This window comes from Stegostoma tigrinum, chromosome 38 (assembly GCF_030684315.1).
Source record: "Stegostoma tigrinum isolate sSteTig4 chromosome 38, sSteTig4.hap1, whole genome shotgun sequence".
In the NCBI taxonomy this organism is placed as follows: Eukaryota; Metazoa; Chordata; class Chondrichthyes; order Orectolobiformes; family Stegostomatidae; genus Stegostoma; species Stegostoma tigrinum.
In genome coordinates this window covers 2,241,984-2,260,856 of record NC_081391.1, presented here as the reverse complement: position 1 = coordinate 2,260,856, position 18,873 = coordinate 2,241,984, and the positions used below count along the sequence as shown (strand labels likewise).

The 18,873-nt window shown below is 52.1% G+C and overlaps 1 protein-coding gene across 4 annotated transcripts in view; it reads right to left on the bottom strand.

Moving 5' to 3' along the window:
* Positions 1–5,381: 5,381 nt before the first annotated feature.
* Positions 5,382–18,873, bottom strand: part of tcf20 (transcription factor 20) — a 37,385-nt gene continuing 23,893 nt past the window's right edge. For 3 of the 4 annotated variants that reach the window (XM_048521506.2, XM_059640549.1, XM_048521507.2), the window contains exons 4-7: positions 11,266–11,359; positions 8,920–8,969; positions 6,338–6,420; positions 5,382–6,089 (exon numbers count right to left, since the gene is read on the bottom strand). In XM_048521506.2, the coding sequence (XP_048377463.2) occupies positions 6,032–6,089; positions 6,338–6,420; positions 8,920–8,969; positions 11,266–11,359 (285 nt within the window). In that variant the 3' untranslated portion in view covers positions 5,382–6,031. Of the gene's footprint in view, positions 6,090–6,337; positions 6,426–8,919; positions 8,970–11,265; positions 11,360–18,873 lie in introns of all 4 variants that reach the window. The other variant, XM_059640550.1, reaches the window with a different exon arrangement.

The window sequence follows — 18,873 nt, the reverse complement described above, 5'->3', positions numbered from 1 at the left end:
AATGTGGTAATAGCTCAACATTTTGAAACTGGAAGAGTGACAAAGCAAACCATTGATAATTCAGCTGGGTTTGCACCAATTCAGAGTGGGTGAAGCAATTTGTGCAGGAAAGAGAATCAGAAATAAAAAAAACTTGAGATTGAGACAGAGAGCTTCAGAGGAGGAGGAGAAAGATAATTTAAGAAGCTAGAGATAGAATTTAAAAGCAAAGGAAACAGCTTAGGTGGATTGGCCATACTAAATTGCCCTGTAGTGTCCAGCGATGCATGGGCCGGGTGGATTAGCCATGGGAAAGGCAAGGTTACAGGATTAGGGTAGGTGGTTAGGTCTGGGTAGGATGCTGTTTGGTGTGGACTCGATGGGATGAATGGCCTGTTTCCACACTGTAAGGATTCCTTAAGAAAAGCCTAAAAGCCTGGAACTAATGAAGGAGGTTTTAGACTGCACAGAGCATTGTAATGAGGAAGGAAATGAATGAAATCCACTCTCTGGTTGGGAGCTAGAAGCGTTAGCTTGCTCTCTCTCCATGGATGCTGTCTGACCCTCTGTGATTTCTAACACTTTTTGTTTTCAGTACAGATTCCAGCATTGGCAGTAATTTGCTTCTAAAAAAAAATGTTGTTCATGCAAAACATGCTGATGGGCAGAGCTTATGAAGTCTTTCATACATTATGTAGGAAAACTGGTTACACTCAATGCATACAAACTGGTCAGAAAGGCTTACAGCCAGGAGCTTTGGAATATTTGGAAGCAGGCTTGTATAGAATTTGAGACAATGAAGCAAAGCAGCTTTGCCTGTTGAGTGCATTAAAGGTAAAGATTACAGACAAGATCCTGAGGGACATTATTCTTCTGCAAGATATTTTCGTTAAAAAACACTTCCTTCATTAGTAAGAGCTCACAGAGAAAACCAGAAAGTTGAAATAGCAAGATAGGCAGCTCAGCTGCCTTATGGCTTTAAAACAAGCGACCAGACTTAGGCCATTCAGCCCATCAAGTCTGATTTGCCATTCAAAGAGATTATGTCTGATTAGTTAGCCCTCATCTCCACTTGCCTGCCATTTCCCACCATCAGCTTCAGAGCTGAAGCAGTATGCCTGGACTCACAATGTTAGCTCTGTTTCCTCTGCAGAAGCCGCCTGACCTGCTGAGTTTCTCCAGCAACATTTGTTACCAAAACTTCCCGATAATTCTTGTCAAAAGATACTTAACTCCTTATTCCTGAAATGATACAAGTAAACTATATAGTCATACTGAGAGGTACAGGACCCACCCAAGTTCTTTTGCTGGAGAAAAGGATCACTTTTCTTGGGTTTACCTCAAGACAGAGTTGATTTACTCTCTGGAAATGATTTGGTAGAAGTGAGGATTGTAGCTTCTCCAGCGATAACAGAAAGACCAGGTGAAGTCAAGGAAACCAAACAGTCGCTGAAAAAGGTTCCAGGAGATGTTCCTACAGGTGTTGCAACCTGAGAAATGGCTCAAGAATTCATGACCGAAGAATGAATTGGGAGCAGAGCTGAAAGTTTAATTATTTGAAACACCGTTTGGCATTTGGATAATCTGAAGGATGTTTTCAATCAGATCAGATTCCCTACAGTGTGGAAACAGACCATTCAGCCCAATAAGTCCACACCAACTCTCCTAAGAGCATCCCACGCCTATTCCCGTAATCCTGCATTTCCCATGGCTAATCCACCCAACCTATACACCCCTGGACAATATGGGCAATTTTCAGCAAGTCTTCTCTGATCAAGACTCAACAATCCAATCCAGGAATTCTGGGGTGCTCCTATGTGAAAACTGGGATTCTGATGAGGAAGTAGAGAGCTCCTCACAGACGTACAAATGAAGAATGAATCAGATGCTGATACTGCCAAATATCTTTGAGAAATAATAAGGGAGGCCCACCAAATTCCTATGGCATATCATGTTGGAATCATGAAGATCAAAATATCTATAAGTTAACATATTTACATGCCAGGTCTTCATTAGAATGTGGTACAGTTATGTAAAACTTGCATATACACCAACTTGTGGGAAAGCTGCAACATGCAATCAAATGACACTTCTAATTCTCACACCAGATTTTGAGGAACTGTTTAGCAGGTTCTTGGTGGTTTGTTTGAGACCTTTATAGAAAACAAAACAAGAGACATCAGAATAGCCTTATTTACATAGCAATGGTTACTTGATTTCCGGAGGGTCATGTCCTTTACAACAATTATTAAGGTCATGGTACAGAAGTAAATAGTTTTTCACTCGAAATGAATTATTGATGGAGATCCAGTGGATCAAGATTCATGTCTAAGACTTTTCAGGAACCTAGAACTCTAGAGCTCAGGAAGAGGTTGTTTGGCCAAAAGTGTTGTGTCAAACATGACGCCAAATTAAAGTAATCCTTTCTGCCTGCGCATTGGTTCACATCCCTCCATTCTTTGCATAATCATTTTATGAGGAAGGTTTGAAGAGGCTGAGAATAACAGTTATAGTTTTCAGCCTGTCACTGCAGACACGAGCAGCTTTGAAACAGTACCATTAAAACCATGATCATGTTGAGTCCATCACTATTTCTCTTTTTTTCCCTCAGTTTTGGTTTGCAGTTGAGAATTGAAATTTGGATGGTGTCTTGTTTCTTTAAAAGAAACAGGTTTAGAATAAAAGACAAATGTTTGTTGCTGGGAACTGGCCTGGAAAGATAATGCAGGTTAAACGCTGCTCAAAGAACACTGTAGATGAACCAGCACCAAGACATTGTTATTCTCCTGGACTGGCAGATGACTGGATGTCAAATTGATCAATCAAGAGCTGGTCAGCCAACCTCAAAGAATGTTGAAAATCCATCTGGGTGAAAAGATGCTTCATACTCTTCCCACAGACCAATAAACAAGGATTCAGCGTAATGCAAGATGTGTCATTTATCAATCTTTTAATATCATTTATTTGGGAGCTCAGATTTTGAATTGGTGCAATGTGGATTTTGGTCTGTGCATGGGAGGCTTTCTGGAGCCATGTGTTTGTTCAAACAAAAAAAGCATTAAATAAGTGGCTCCTGGAGTGTATTGGGAATTTATTTGCATTACAAGAAATTTTATGAGTGTTTGAGTGTATTAGGCTTTCAATTAGAAAGGTGTGCAATGCTTTTTTGCTTAGGCAAGCCACCCCCTGAGTTTAAAAAATGAACTGCAAATGCTAGAAATCAGAAACAAAAACAGAAATTGCTGAGAAACCTCAGCAGGTCTTGCAGTTTCTGTGGAGAGAAATCAGAGTTAATGTTTTGGGTCCAGTGACCCCTCTTCAGAACTGATTGTACCGAGGGAAAGGCTGATATTTATGCTGAAGGTGGAGTTGGGGAGGGAGTAAATGATAGCTGGAGATGGAGCCCAGAAAGAAAGAATAACAATTGGTCAAAGGAATGGGTAAAGGTCAGTCTGGGGGAATCAATACCTGCTCATGGGGGCCAGCAGTGGCTGTCAATGGTTGTGATAGAAGCCCAAATGATTGCCAAGGCATTGGGTGTGCAGCTTGGGGTAAGGGCATGGGAGAAAGTGTTCAGGGCCGAAAATTATTGAACTTAGTACTGAGTCCTGAAGGCTGCAGCGTTCTCAAGTAGATTCCAAGTGGATTTGAAACATGGACGACAAAACCCATAGAATAAGGTTTGTATTGATAATGAACGAATAGCCACGTTCGTGAACAAATCTGATTAATAGATTTTGCTGCTTAGCCACTGATTCTTCAGTAACCGAGAAAAGTAGTTTTTCTGTTGTGACTCATTGAGTTGTGAGTCTAGACAGTGCATTCCTCCAGTCATTATTTAGTGAAGGAGCAGATAGGGTCAATGGAGGTCGTGCAGTTGATTGTGCATTGTGAACTATCAAAAGGGAATCAAAGTCTCACATAACACGCATTCAGAAAACTGCAGCACATGCTGGCAGTGAAAGAAGCTGGTAACTTGAGCAGTTAATTGGCTGAGACATAGGAAGCAGAAGGTATTGGGATATGTTTCAAACTGGAGCACTATGTGTAGCCTGCATCCCCAAGGGGCGAGTACAAGAATTGTCAATTCATACGCCATATAGAAAGGTACTGGACTCGGGTGCCAGGAGAAGAAGATTGGTAGTTTGTAAAGCAACAGTGAGGCAGATAGTAACAGTCTTCAGGAACTAATCTAGGGAAACGGCACAGGAAAGGTAATCCTGAGACATGTGAATTGATGAATTTTGGGCGGATGAACATTCACATCTGCATTATCAGAGTTTTAATTTGTGATGCGGAATAGCCAACCTGGATTTCAAAATAAGTCGCCGTCAACCAAGCTCATTTTAGTTTTGAAAGTAGTAGCATGTGTGGAGAAGGGTGATGCAGTGGGTTTAACATATTTAGATTTTTGAGAAGGACTTTTCAGTGGGACTCATGACGAAGGGAGCAAGAGGTGGACTCAGGTAATTAGGGGAACAGGATGCCAAGGAACAGAATGGAAAGTAAGCTAGTGGCAGGGTTAAAGGTCGTGGTGGAAGGTGGGAAACGGTGTTCCACAGGGATTGGTGCTGGGGCCCTTGACAAATCACTCAAACAATAATGCTTTGTTAATCAGGAGGACAACTTCAACATTTGCAGACTTCACCAAAACTGGCTGGAAGGTAAAACTGTGACCCCACACGGGAAGATGTTAATTAACTCAAGGATCAAACGTGTAAATGATCAGTCCACCATCAGCACTACTGCAAAGGAAGAATCTGAAAGGATTTGTTTCTGAAATGAACTGTTTCAATGTAAAAAGCACCGGCCACAGTGAGGACGGAGGTACCGTACAGAACAACGTGCAGGCCCAGCGCGCGATGGCCGAGTATCAGACTCAGGAAACTCGCAAGGCCTGGGGAAGGCTGGACCAGCCTGGGATATGGGGCATCAGTCACACACTACACCAGCGCAGGGTATGAGATCCTGTGACACAGCGGGTAATTAACAGCTCTCATACAGATTCTCCTGAACTAAACATCCCAAAGATTCGGTCACTTGCTTCTTCAATGAGGATTTCATGTGGAGCCCACAATGTGAACGGCATTCAGCTAAGCTCCAGCAACGGGCCCCATCCCTCAGCAACAGGCCCCTCTCCCTCGGCAAGAGGCCCCACCTCAGCAACAGGCCTCATCCCTCAGCAACAAGCCCCCCTCCCTCGGCAACAGGCCTCACCTCAGCCACAGGCCCCCCTTCCCTCGGCAACAGGCCCCATCCCTCAGCAACAGGCCCCATCCCTCGGCAACAGGCCCAAACAGCAATAAAAAGCATGAATAAAAACAGCAGCAGCCTCCTTTATTGTTGTAAACAATTTAATAACTATATATAATATTATATATATATCGAATAAAACACCCAAAGTAACACTGAACATACCCGGGCTACACTCTCACATCAGAATGTCCCACTTGTGTTGAGATCTGGCTGTGGTCAGCCAATGAAAGCAGGGGACAGAGAAACAGGAAAGAAAAAGTATTTGAAAATCAAAACTCACCGATATATTTAAAAATAAAATATATAATCTCGGAAACCCACTCTCTCCAACCAAACTCATTTACATTGGGAGGGGGCAGTTAGGGGTGTGGGAAATGGTTCAGAGGCCGAAAGGGGTTGGGGGACTGGGCCGTTCCTTGACCCCGGCATTCCCGTGGGGTCCGGGTGGCTGGGGAAGTGCAGGGTGGGGTCTGTGTGGGCCAGGGCACCACTGTGTTCATTGCTCCCTTCCCCCGAGGTCCCAAAATTTGGGGGAGACCGGGTTTCGGCTGAGATACGGACCTCAGGATTTGATTGGGATGCAGTCCCTGGATCTTGTGGGGAATTGGGTCCTGGGGCTAAGGGCCCTTGTGGAGTTCTAGGCTTGGAGGGGGGCACTGTAGGGTTCGTTTTGGGGATGGGAGGCTCTGGGGGGAAAGGGGTGGGTGTTACATTTGCTCCGAGTCTGTTGCCGGTGTTTCAACATGGTTGTGGTAAACAGTGAGGGTGCCAGGGTTTGGTGGACATGCCCATAGAGTCACCGTGTCCGGTCGTGTATAATCATTTCCGATTCACCGTCTCCATTAACAGGGGACCTGTAGGAATGTGCAAGGTGGGGAGAAAGGGTATTAGTGTGGGGCTTGGATACATTTCTCACCGCGTTCTGTAAAATCCACTACCACCCGTAGCCCCGAGCCCCACCCCTCAGCATCCAATTCACAGCCCAAACCCCTGGGCATTGTGCCCAAACCCTAATCCCCCAGCCTACATCGACGGAACTGCCAGCGCTACCCTCTACGCTGGAAGTCGCACCTCTGTATAACCGCCGGCCCACCATGCTGACCTGTTTGTGTTTCGTCCAAAGGGAAAGGTGTAGTGTGCACTCAGCCTCGTTCGGACTGCTCTGTACTGCTGATCTTGGCAGCTCTGTGCTGAAGGCAGAGAAAACGCAACTTAACTCACTCTCTTCTTTATCACAGGGCACACCACAGCTTCATGAAGAAGCTAAACGGAGCGGTGGGAGTTTTAAATGCACACAGTAGCTACAAAAACCAGGTAATGTTTATTGCTCCATTACTGGAATGTCACTGGTATGGTCAGAAACAGCTCGTACCTGTCTCTGTAAAGGTGATGACATCTTCTCGAAAACTGTCCTGTGGCTCTCAACGGGCAGTTCAGTCAGGCACAGTGTTGTGGGTCTGGAATCTCATGTAGGCCAGACCAAGAAATGATGGTAGATCTCTTTCTTTGTGAGTGTATGTGTGACTGTGTGTGTGTGTGTGTGTGTGTGTGTGTGTGTGTGTGTGTGTGTGTGTGTGTGTGTGAGAGCAGCGTGTGTGTCTGTGTGAGTGACAGTGAGTGCTGCTGTGCATGTGTGAGTGACAGTGAGCAAGTGCGTGTGTGTGTGTGTCTGTGTTTGTGTGTGTGTGTGGCAGATAGAGTTTATGATTCTGTGTTTTTATGTTTGTGTGTCTACTTGAGTGTGTGCCTTTGCACGCATGTATGTGAGAGACATTGTGCAAGCATGTGTGCCTGTGGGTTTGTGTGTGTGTGTGTGTGTGTGTGTGAGTGAGAGAGAGAGAGAGAGAGAGACATAGAGAGAATGTGTGTGCATGCCTGTGTGGTCTGCCTTGGTATGTGCATGTGCTTGTGTGAGTGTATGTACGTGAAAGCCTGCATCTATGTATGTGTGAGATACAGTGACAGAATATGTGTATAAGAATGCACATGCTTGTGAGTGAGAGTGAGACTGCGTGTGTGTTCATGCTTGTGTGTGTAAGAGTGTGTGACTGTCTGTGTGTATGTATGTGTACGTCTGCATACATGTGTGTCTGTGTATGAGGCGTGTGTAACTGTGATTCTGGCTGTGTTTGAGGGTGTGTATGTATGTGAGACACTGTGCACTAGAGAGTGAAAGTGCAACAGTGTGTGCATTTGAATATATGCGCATGTGAGAACGTGAGTGTGTGTGTGTGCACGTGTGAGGGTGTGTGTGCATATGTGAATGTGCATGTGTGACAGTGTATGTGTGTATGTACCTGAGGATGTGAGTGCGTGTGTACATGCATGTCAGAACGTGAGTGCGTGTGTATATGCATGTGAGAACGTGTGTGTGTATATGAGAATGTGAGTGTGAGAGAATGTGTGTGTGTGTGTGTGTGTGTGTGTGTGTGTGTGTGCATGTGTATGAGAATGTGTGTGCGTGAGTGTGTATGTGTCAGTGGGTGTGAGAATGTGTGTGCGTGTGTATGGGAGAATGTGAGAGGATGAGATTGTGTGTGTGTGTGTGTGTGTGTGTGTCTGTGTATGTGTGTGTGTGTGAGTGGGTGTGAGAATGTGTGTGCGTGTGTATGGGAGAATGTGAGAGGATGAGAGAGTGTGTGTGTGTGTGTGTGTGTGTTTGCCTGTATCTGTGTGGAGAGGCAAGTTTTACTTTGACTGCTACAGACAGACTGGTATGAAGGGCTGTAGCGATCTGATCAAAGGGAGCCTTGAGATTAACTGGGTGGGTCTTCAACAGGCTAGCCGGTTCCCAGTGGGCTGAAGCGCCTGCACTCTGAATTTCAGACATTAAGATTTTGTCAGAGCACCAGGGAATGGACACCCCACCCTGGGAAACAGACAACACAAACCCCTCCCCAGTCGAAGGTGTGTCCATCATAGTCTCTTTTTCTTGAATCACCACCCAGAACATTGTGCCAGGAATCTGAGCTCTTCACAATCCAGCAATGGGTGGAGAAAACGTATCAATAGCCAAAATATGGCACTAATTGGGAAACAGACTGCTGGACATAGCCTTGTTCAAACAGGAATGGGAAATGGGACAGTGCAGAAAAAATATCTGTATCTAACCTCTTGCTGTCTCTCTTCTGGGAACGTTTGATGAAGACTTGGCAAGAAGCATTAACTTTCAGTTTCAAAGAGTAGAGGGTAATTTAATCTGTATCTAATGCTGCACTGTACCTGCCCTGGGAGTGTTTGACGGTGACAATGTCGACTGAGTTTTACTTTCAGTTTAAAGGAGTTAAAAGAGCTTTACTTTGAATTTACTTCCAGTTTGAGAGAGTAGCGAGAGCTTGACTCTGTATTTAACCCCGTGTTGATCCTGTCCTAGGAGCGTCTGATGGGGGCAGTGTCAAAGGGGGATTTGCTTGCAGTATCAGAAGACTGGAGGGAGCTTTATTCTATTTCTAACTCTGTGCTGTCTCAGTCTTGGCAGGGTGTTTGATAGAAACAGCTTTACTTTCAGTTTAAAAGAGTTAGGTGGAGATTTACTGTATATCTAACTCCACGTTTAGCTGCTTAGACACTGGGTCCCATAGGGAACAGTACTTTGTTTTACATTCAAAACTCCCTGATTACAAAAGCAGTTCATCATCATCACCTGAAGATGGTAATGATGTATCCAAATCCATTCTGTCTTACCTTGTGTTTGGGACATTTCATTGAGAAGTTCTCTTCATTCAGAAAACAACCTGGAAGGAGAGAAATCTCAATATCAGCAGTGGCCCTATAACCCCATACCTTACAGTCCAATAGCTGCTCAGGAGTTACACTAGAAAACAGGGAACTGGCAGGGAGTTATGCTGAGTAAAGGATAGGACTGGCAGTTTGCAACACTGAACAATGGAGGCTGTCAGAGAGTTACTCTGGGGAGTGACGGTCTAGGAATGCATTACATAGGGCAGTGGAGGGTCTGGCATGGAACTACGTTGGACAATAGGTAACCAGCTAGACTAAGACATGGGGGCTGGTAACGAGTTACCCTGGACACTGGGACTGGGTGGGAGGGAATTCTGGGGAGCTACACTGGACAATGGGAACAGGGGCAGAGTTACATTGGGCAATGGCAGAGTTAGCAATGGGCCACATCAGGTATTTGGGGTCTTGCAGTAAGCTACACGGGGCGATGAGAGCTGGCAGTTACTTACACTGCATAGTGTCATACTGGCAGGGGAATGTGGGATAATGGTGGTTCAGAAATAGCTATACTGGCTAACAGAGGACTGGGAGGGAGTCACACTGGGCAATGGGTTAGGGATGGGGAAGCTGGGTGCCAGGCAGTTACACTGGACAATGCGTAGGATTGGCAGTAAACTGCAACTGGTGTCAGTAATCAGCTGCACTGAGCTATGGGCTGGCAGGGAGTTACACCAGGGAAAGACTGTCAGGGAGCAATACTGACTACTGGAGGGGGTGGAAGCAGTCAGTAATACCAGGCAGTGGGCAGTGTGTTAGGATTAACATCAGGAAGTTGACTGTAATTATTGATCTCAGCATCACTTCTTGTAGAATACAAATTGCTCCCATTCGCTAAACCTTTAAACTCTCTCCTGATTTCTACCTCATCAGCTCACTGTCTACTCTGTTACTTGTCACAGACTCTGCATTTTGTGTTCTCTAATGAAGTCCTTTTGGAAAACCAAATATATTCAATTTATCACAGAATTCTCATCTACCCCTCGTGTAACATTTTCAAAGCATTCATCAAGTTTGTGAAATACAGCTTCCCTTCTTGAAATCTCTGCTCATCTTTCTGTTATAGTTTCAGTTTCTAGATACACTCCTATTTAATTTTTGAATAAAGATTCCATTGTATTAACTTTCCAATTTATTACTTTGGTCCTCTTCTTACTTCTGACCTTTATTTTGAATCTTTATTTTTAACTTGGATCACTATTCCCTACATATTCCCCTCAACTCACTTCTCTTTGTGGCTCAGATTCATTACAAGATGCGCACTGCCTGTCTTTTCAGTTTACTTATAAACTGGACACTGAAACAGCCCTTACACAGAGCAAAGTGTTGAAGAAACTCAGCAGGTCTGGCAGCATCTGTGGAGACAGAAACTGAATTAACATTAAGGGTCTGGTATGAATCTTTAGAGAGGTGTTAACACTGTTTCTCTTCCCACAGACCCTGCTGGACAATGCGGCTTTATGTTTCTATCTCTCTTCTTTATGAGGCCACTGAATCACCAAATATCTGATTCTACGTACAATTCTGAACACACACGATAGGAAAGATGTGAATGCATTGTAGACAGTGCAGAAGAGTTTTATGAGAGTAGGTTCCAGGAATAAATTTCCTGGTTAAAGGGGGAGAAAAAGACATGATGGCTGAATGGCCTCATCCTGCCTCACAACAATTTTGTGATAGCCTCCAGCTCCCTGCTTTAACATTAAACATTATGTGAACTGCAGATAAATACTTCAGGTGCTCTTTACTCTTCCTTTGTTTTTACTGGTCATTTTTTTATATTGCTCTTTCATGTCGATTGTATTATCACTCACTTTTCCTCTCACCTTCGACTTCCATCGTCTTCTGACTTAGCTCACTTGCAGCAAGTCCCTCCCATTTTATCCAATTTTAAACCTTTCCGTTCTTCTGGCTACAAATCTCGCAGTGTTTAAGGAGAAGCCTGCTGGTACCACAGGGAGAGGTGTTGACAGGGTGACGGTAAAGTTGAGGTCTAAGAGCCTGTACAAGTCGGGGTATTATGAATCGTGCAGTGACGATCTAACAGTCTGTGGGATCCGCTCTGTGGTCTATGGTGCAGGTTGTACTGAGATGAGCTTCACCGTGGGGCAGACAGCGCCTGTGCACCACTCTTTGCTGTGCACACTTCCAGCCAAACTGTCTCTGGCCTCAGGGCATTGACAGTAACCCTGCAGGGTGCAGGGTGATACTGACCCTCTCTCCTGGGTGACTAACTCCACCATCATTTGATCCACCCCCCCTGCCCTCCCCTAGCCCCTCTCCTGCACTTACCTGCTTCTGTGGCACAGATGTAGTGATAGTTCAGTGGGCATCCCTTGTAATAGCAGCCCAGGGTCGCTCCAGGCTCCTGGCAGTGAGAGCATTTCTAGGGAGGATGAAAGGTCACAGGTCAAATGGAAACACGGCTGTAACCAGCCAATTGCAGCCTGGCATGTGGAGTGGGGTGTTTACACAACCCTTTACAGATGCCCATTAGCCCCTCTCCCCAGAATTGCTCACCGCTCCCCCCCCCGCCACCGCCACGACATGCCAGCGGTCACACTCAGTGCATCGTCCTGGGCACTCCCACCTCAGACAGTGACTGGTCAGGCAGGAGGCAGACCGGGGCCTGAGGGGCTCCATGCCTCACCACTCACCCCCACCCCGACTCTCATCCTCAAACACCCAGGGAACAACCACGGCCGGGGAAGAGAGAGGGGAGAGGGGGAGAAGGCAATGACGGGGAGGGGGTCAACGGGGGAGGGGGTCGATGGGGGAGAGGGGGCAATGAGGGAGGGGGGGCCATGAGGGTGGGGGGGCCGTGAGGGAAGAGGGGGGCCATGAGGGAAGGGGGGGCAATGAGGGAAGGGGGGCAATGGGGGGGTGATGAGGGACGGGGTGATGAGGGAGAGGGGGCGATGAGGGTGGGGAGCGATGTGGGGAAGGGGTGTGATGGGGGGTGACGAGGAAGGGGGGCAATGTGGGGGTAATGGGGGGTGTCGATGGGGGACGATGAGGGAGAGGGGTGATGATGGAGGGAGGGAGGTGATGACGGAGGGGGTGGGCGATGAGTGAGGGAGTACATGAATAGGAGGGGCTGCATGAAGGGGAGGGGGGTAATTGGGGACAAGACAACACAGCCTCACAGCGGGGAGGGCCTCACACCCAGCGGGGAGACCATCCACAACATCAGGGAAAACCCCCAAGTATGAACATTGTCTCTTCCCTCACACTCCCCCCCGCCACTCGCTCACACTCACCCCCTCACACACACTGTCCCCCCCCCACGCGCTCACACTGTCCCCCCCCAACTCGCTCACACTCCCTACCCCCTCACTCACACTGTCCCCCCCACTCGCTCACACTCCCTCCCCCTCACTCACACTGTCCCCCCCCAACTCGCTCACACTCCCTCCCCCTCACTCACAGTCTCCCCCACTCGCTCACACTCCCTACCCCCTCACCAACACTGTCCCCCCCGACTCGCTCACACTCCCTCCCCCTCACTCACACTGTCTCCCCCACTCGCTCACACTCCCTCCTCCTCACTCACACTGTCCCCCCCCAACTCGCTCACACTCCCTCCCCCTCTCACACTGTCCCCCCCACTCGCTCACACTCCCTCCCCCTCACTCACACTGTCCCCCCCACTCGCTCACACTCCCTACCCCTCACTCACACTGTTCCCCCCCTCGCTCACACTCTCGCTCCCCCTTCACTCACACTGCTCCCCACCTCACTCACACTGCCCCACCTCACTCACACTCCCTCCCCCCTCACTCACACTGCCCCCCCACCTCACTCACACTCCCTCCCCCTCGCTCACACTGACCCCACCCCTCGCTCACACTCCCTCCCCCTCACTCACACTGTTCCCCCCAAACTCGCTCACACTCCCTCCCCCCTCACTCACACTCCCTACCCCCTCACTCACACTGCCCCCCCACCTCAGTCACACTCCCTCCCCCTCACTCACACTGTCCCCCCTCCCAACTTGCTCACACTCCCTCCCCCTCACTCACACTGACCCCCCCTCGCTTACACACCCACCCCCTCACTCACACTGTCCCCGCCCCTCGCTCACACTCCCTCCCCCTGTCTCCCCCCACTCGCTCACATTCCCTTCCCCTCACTCACACTGTCTCCCCCACTCGCTCACACTGTCCTCCCTCCTCGCTCGCACTGTCCCCCCCTCACTCACAGTGTCCCCACCGCTCGCTCACACTGTCTCCCCCCACTCGCTCACACTGTCCCCCCCTCGCACACTGTCCCCCCTCGCTCACTGACCCCCTCGCTCACACTCCCTCCCCCTCTCACACTGTCCCCCCCAAATCGCTCACACTCCCTCCCCCTCACTCACACTGACCCCCCCTCGCTTACAGTCCCTCCCCCTCACTCACACTGTCCCCTCCTCGCTCACACTGCCTCCCCCTCCTTGCTCACTGTACCCCGCCTTGCTCACACTCCCTCCCCCTCACTCACACTGTCCCGCCCCAACTCGCTCACGCTCCCACCCCCTCACTCACACTGTCACCCCTCCTCCCTCACACTGTCCCCCCCCACTCAGACTCCCTCCCCCTCACACACTGTACCCCACCTCACCCTCACTCCCTCCCCCTCACTCACACTGTTCCCCCCTTGCTCACACTCCCTCCTCCTCACTCACACTGTCCCCCCCACTCGCTCACACTCCCTACCCCTCACTCACACTGTTCCCCCCCTCGCTCACACTCTCGCTCCCCCTTCACTCACACTGCCTCCCCACCTCACTCACACTCCCTCCCCCCTCATTCACACTGTCCCCCCACCTCACTCACACTCCCTCCCCCTCGCTCACACTGACCCCACCCCTCGCTCACACTCCCTCTCCCTCACTCACACTGTTCCCCCCTTGCTCACACTCCCTCCCCCTCACTCACACTGTCCCTACCTCGCTCACACTCCCTCCCCCTCACTCACACTGTTCCCCCCAAACTCGCTCACACTCCCTCCCCCCTCACTCACACTCCCTACCCCCTCACTCACACTGCCCCCCCACCTCAGTCACACTCCCTCCCCCTCACTCACACTGTCCCCCCTCCCAACTTGCTCACACTCCATCCCCATCACTCACACTGACCCCCCCTCGCTTACACACCCACCCCCTCACTCACACTGTGCCCGCCCCTCGCTCACACTCCCTCCCCGTCTCCCCCCACTCGCTCACATTCCCTTCCCCTCACTCACACTGTCTCCCCCACTCGCTCACACTGTCCTCCCTCCTCGCTCGCACTGTCCCCCCCCTCACTCACAGTGTCCCCACCGCTCGCTCACACTGTCTCCCCCCACTCGCTCACACTGTCCCCCCCCTCGCACACTGTCCCCCCTCGCTCACTGACCCCCTCGCTCACACTCCCTCCCCCTCTCACACTGTCCCCCCCAAATCGCTCACACTCCCTCCCCCTCACTCACACTGACCCCCCCTCGCTTACAGTCCCTCCCCCTCACTCACACTGTCCCCGCCTCGCTCACACTGCCTCCCCCTCTCACACTGTTCCCCCTCCTTGCTCACACTGTACCCCGCCTTGCTCACACTCCCTCCCCCTCACTCACACTGTCCCGCCCCAACTCACTCACGCTCCTACCCCCTCACTCACACTGTCACCCCTCCTCCCTCACACTGTCCCCCACCACTCACACTCCCTCCCCCTCACACACTGTCCCCACCTCGCTCACACTCCCTCCTCCTCACTCACACTGTCCCCCGCTTCGCTCACTCTCCCTCCCCCTCGCTCATATTCCCTCCCCCTCACTCACTTCCCCCCCTCACACTCCCTCCCCCTCGCTCACACTCCACCCCCCGACACACACTCACTCCCTCCCCATCACTCACACTGTCCCCCCCTCACTCACACTCCCTCCCCCTCACTCACACTGTCCCCTCCCCTCGCTCACATTCCCTCCCCCCCTCACATTCCCTCCCCGACACTCTCACTGTCCCCCCTCCTCACTCTCATTCCCTCCACCTCGCTCACACTCCCACCCCCCTCGCTCACACTCCCTCCCCCCACACACTCACTCCCTCCCCCGACACTCTCACTGTCCCCCCTCCTCACTCTCATTCCCTCCACCTCGCTCACACTCCCTCCCCCCTCGCTCACACTCTTCTCCCCCTTGCTCACTCCCTCCCACCTCACTCACACTGTCCCCCAACTCACACTCCCTCAACCCCTCACTCACATTCCCTCCCAACTCACAGTCCCTCAACCCCTCACTCACACTCCCTCCCGTTTACTCAAAATCCATCCCCCCACACACTCACTCCCTCCCCCAACTCACACTGTCCTCCAACTCACACTCCCTCCTCACTCACTCCCTCCCGCTCACTCGCAATCCCTCCCCCCTCACTCATCCTCTTCCCCCCCTCACACACCCCCTCCCCTCTCACTCACTCTCTTCCCCCTCACTCACACTGATCCCGCCTCGCTTACACTCCCTCCTCCTCGCTCACACTGACCCCCCACCACTCACACTCCGTCCCCCTCACTCACACTCTTCCCCCCACTCACAGTCCCTCACCCTCACACACTGTCCCCCCCTCGCTTACACTCCCTCCTCCTCACTCACACTGTCACCCGTCTCACTCACAATCCTCCCCCTCACTCCCACTGTACCCCACCTCACCCACACTCCCTCCCCCTCACTCACTCTCCCTCCCCCTTACTCACACTGTCCCCCCCTCACTCACACTGATCTCCCGCCTCGCTCACACTGTCACCCTTCCTCGCTCACACTCCCACCCCCTCACTCACACTGTCACCCCTCCTCCCTCACACTGTCACCCATCCTCCCTCACATTGTCCCCCCACTCACTCACACTCCCTCCCCCTCACTCACACTGTCCCCCGCCTCGCTCACACTCCCTCCTCCTCACTCACACTTTCTCCCCTCGCTCACGCTCCCTCCCCCGACACTCACACTGTCCCCCCCTCACATTCCCTCCAACTCGCTCACATTCCCTCCCCCGCCACACACACTGTCCCTCGCTTTCACTGTTTCCCCCAACACTCACACTCTTTCCCCCACCTCGCTCACATTCTTTCCCCCCCCAGCTCACACTCTTCCCCCCCTCGCTCACACTCTTCTCCCCCTCGCTCACTCCCTCCCACCTCACTCACACTGTCCCCCAACTCACACTCCCTCAACCCCTCACTGACATTCCCTCCCGTTTACTCACAATCCGTCCTCCCACACACTCACTCCCTCCCCCTAACTCACACTGTCCCCCAACTCACACTCCCTCTCCACTCACTCACTATCCCTCCCCCCTCACTCATCCTCTTCCCCCCCTCACTCACACTCCTTCCCCCCTCAGTCACTCTCTCCCACAACTCACACTCCCTGCCCCCACATACTCACTCCCTCCCCCCTCACACACTCTTCCCCCTCACTCACACTCTTGCCCCCCTCGCTCACACTCCCTCCCCCCACACACGCACTGCCTCCCCCAACACTCACACTGTCCCCCCTCCTCACCCTCATTCCCTCCCCCTCGCTCACACTCCCCCCTCGCTCACACTCTTTCCACCCTCGCTCACACTCCCTCCACCCTCGCTCACACTCCCTGCCTCCTCCCACACTCACACACTTCCCCCATCACACACACTTCCCCCCCTCACTCACTCCCTCCCATCTCACTCACACTGTCCCCCAACTCACACTCCCTAAACCCCTCACTCACATTCCCTCCCGTTCACTCACAATCCGTCCCCCGACACACTCACTCCCTCCCACTAACTCACACTGTCCCCCAACTCACACTCCCTCTCCACTCACTCATCCTCTTCCCCCCCTCACTCACACTCCTTCCCCCCTCAGTCACTCTCTCCCACAACTCACACTCCCTGCCCCCACATACTCACTCCCTCCCCCCTCACACACTCTTCCCCCTCACTCACACTCTTGCCCCCCTCGCTCACACTCCCTCCCCCCACACACGCACTGCCTCCCCCAACACTCACACTGTCCCCCCTCCTCACCCTCATTCCCTCCCCCTCGCTCACACTCCCCCCTCGCTCACACTCTTTCCACCCTCGCTCACACTCCCTCCACCCTTGCTCACACTCCCTGCCTCCTCCCACACTCACACACTTCCCCCCTCACACACACTTCCCCCCCTCACTCACTCCCTCCCATCTCACTCACACTGTCCCCCAACTCACACTCCCTAAACCCCTCACTCACATTCCCTCCCGTTCACTCACAATCCGTCCCCCGACACACTCACTCCCTCCCACTAACTCACACTGTCCCCCAACTCACACTCCCTCCCCACTCACTCACACTCCCTCCCCCAACACTCACACCGTCCCCCCTCCTCGCCCTCATTCCCTCCCCCTCGCTCACACTCCCCCCTCGCTCACACACTTTCCACCCTCGCTCACACTCCCTGCCTCCTCCCACACTCACACACTTCCCCCCTCACACACACTTGCCCCCCCTCACTCACACTGTCCCCCAACTCACACTCCCTAAACCCCTCAGTCACATTCCCTCCTGTTCACTCACAATCCGTCCCCTGACACACTCACTCCCTCCCACTAACTCACACTGTCCCCCAACTCACACTCCCTCCCCACTCACTCACACTTGCTCCCTCACTCACACTGTCCCCCCTCCTCGCTCACATTCCCTCCACCTCGCTCACACTCCCTCCCCCTCACTCACTCCCTCCCATCTCACTCACAGTCCCCCAACTCACACTCCCTCCCCACTCACTCACACTCGCTCCCTCACTCACACTGTCCCCCCCCACTCATATTCCCCCAACCTCACTCACAGTCCCTGCCCTCACACTCACACTCCCTCCCCCAACGCTCACTCCCTCCCCCAACTCACACTCCCTCCCCACTCACTCACACTCGCTCCCTCACTCACACTGTCCCCCCCCACTCATATTCCCCCAACCTCACTCACAGTCCCTGCCCTCACACTCACACTCCCTCCCCCAACGCTCACTCCCTCCCCCAACTCACACTCCCTCCCCCCTCACTCACACTCCCTCCTGTTTACTCACAAACCGTCCCCCCACACACTCCCTCCCTCCCGCTAACTCACACTGTCCCCCAACTCACACTCCTTCCCCACTCGCTCACACTCCCTCCTGCTCACTCGCAATCCCTCCCCCCTCACTCATCCTCTTCCCCCCTCACTCACACTCCCTCCCGCCTCACTCACTCTTCCCCCCTCAATCACACTCCCTCCTCCCACTCACACTCCCTCCCCTCTCACTCACACCGTCCCCCTCACTCACACCCTCCCCTCTCACTCATACTGTCCCCAACTCACACTTCCTCCCCCGTCACTCACACTCCCTAACCCCACTCACACTGTTCCCCAACTCACATTCCCTCCCCCCTCACTCACTCTTACCCCCTCACTCTCATTCCCTCCCCCTCACTCACACTCCCTCCCCACTCACACTCTTCCCCCCTCACTCACACTCTTCCCCCCTCACTCACACTCTTCCCCCCTCACTCACACTCTTCCCCCCTCACTCACACTGTCCCCCCCTTACTCACGCTCCCTCCCCTCCTCACTCACGCTCCCTCCCCTCCTCACTCACGCTCTCCTCCTACTCACACTGTCACCCCCCCACTCTCACTCCCCCCACTCACTCTCACTCCCCTCCCACTTACTCTCACTCCCCCCCCACTCACTCTCACTCCCCCCTCACTCACTCTCTCCCCCCCACTCACACTCCTCCCCCCGAATCACTCTCTGCCCTCTTATTCACACTCCCCCTCACTCATTCCCCTCTCTCCTCATTCACAGAGCTCCTCTCCTAACACACACGCCTCCACAATCCCCTACCCTTTCCTGCATACCCAAGCCCCACACTGCAGGCAGCATCCCCCCGCC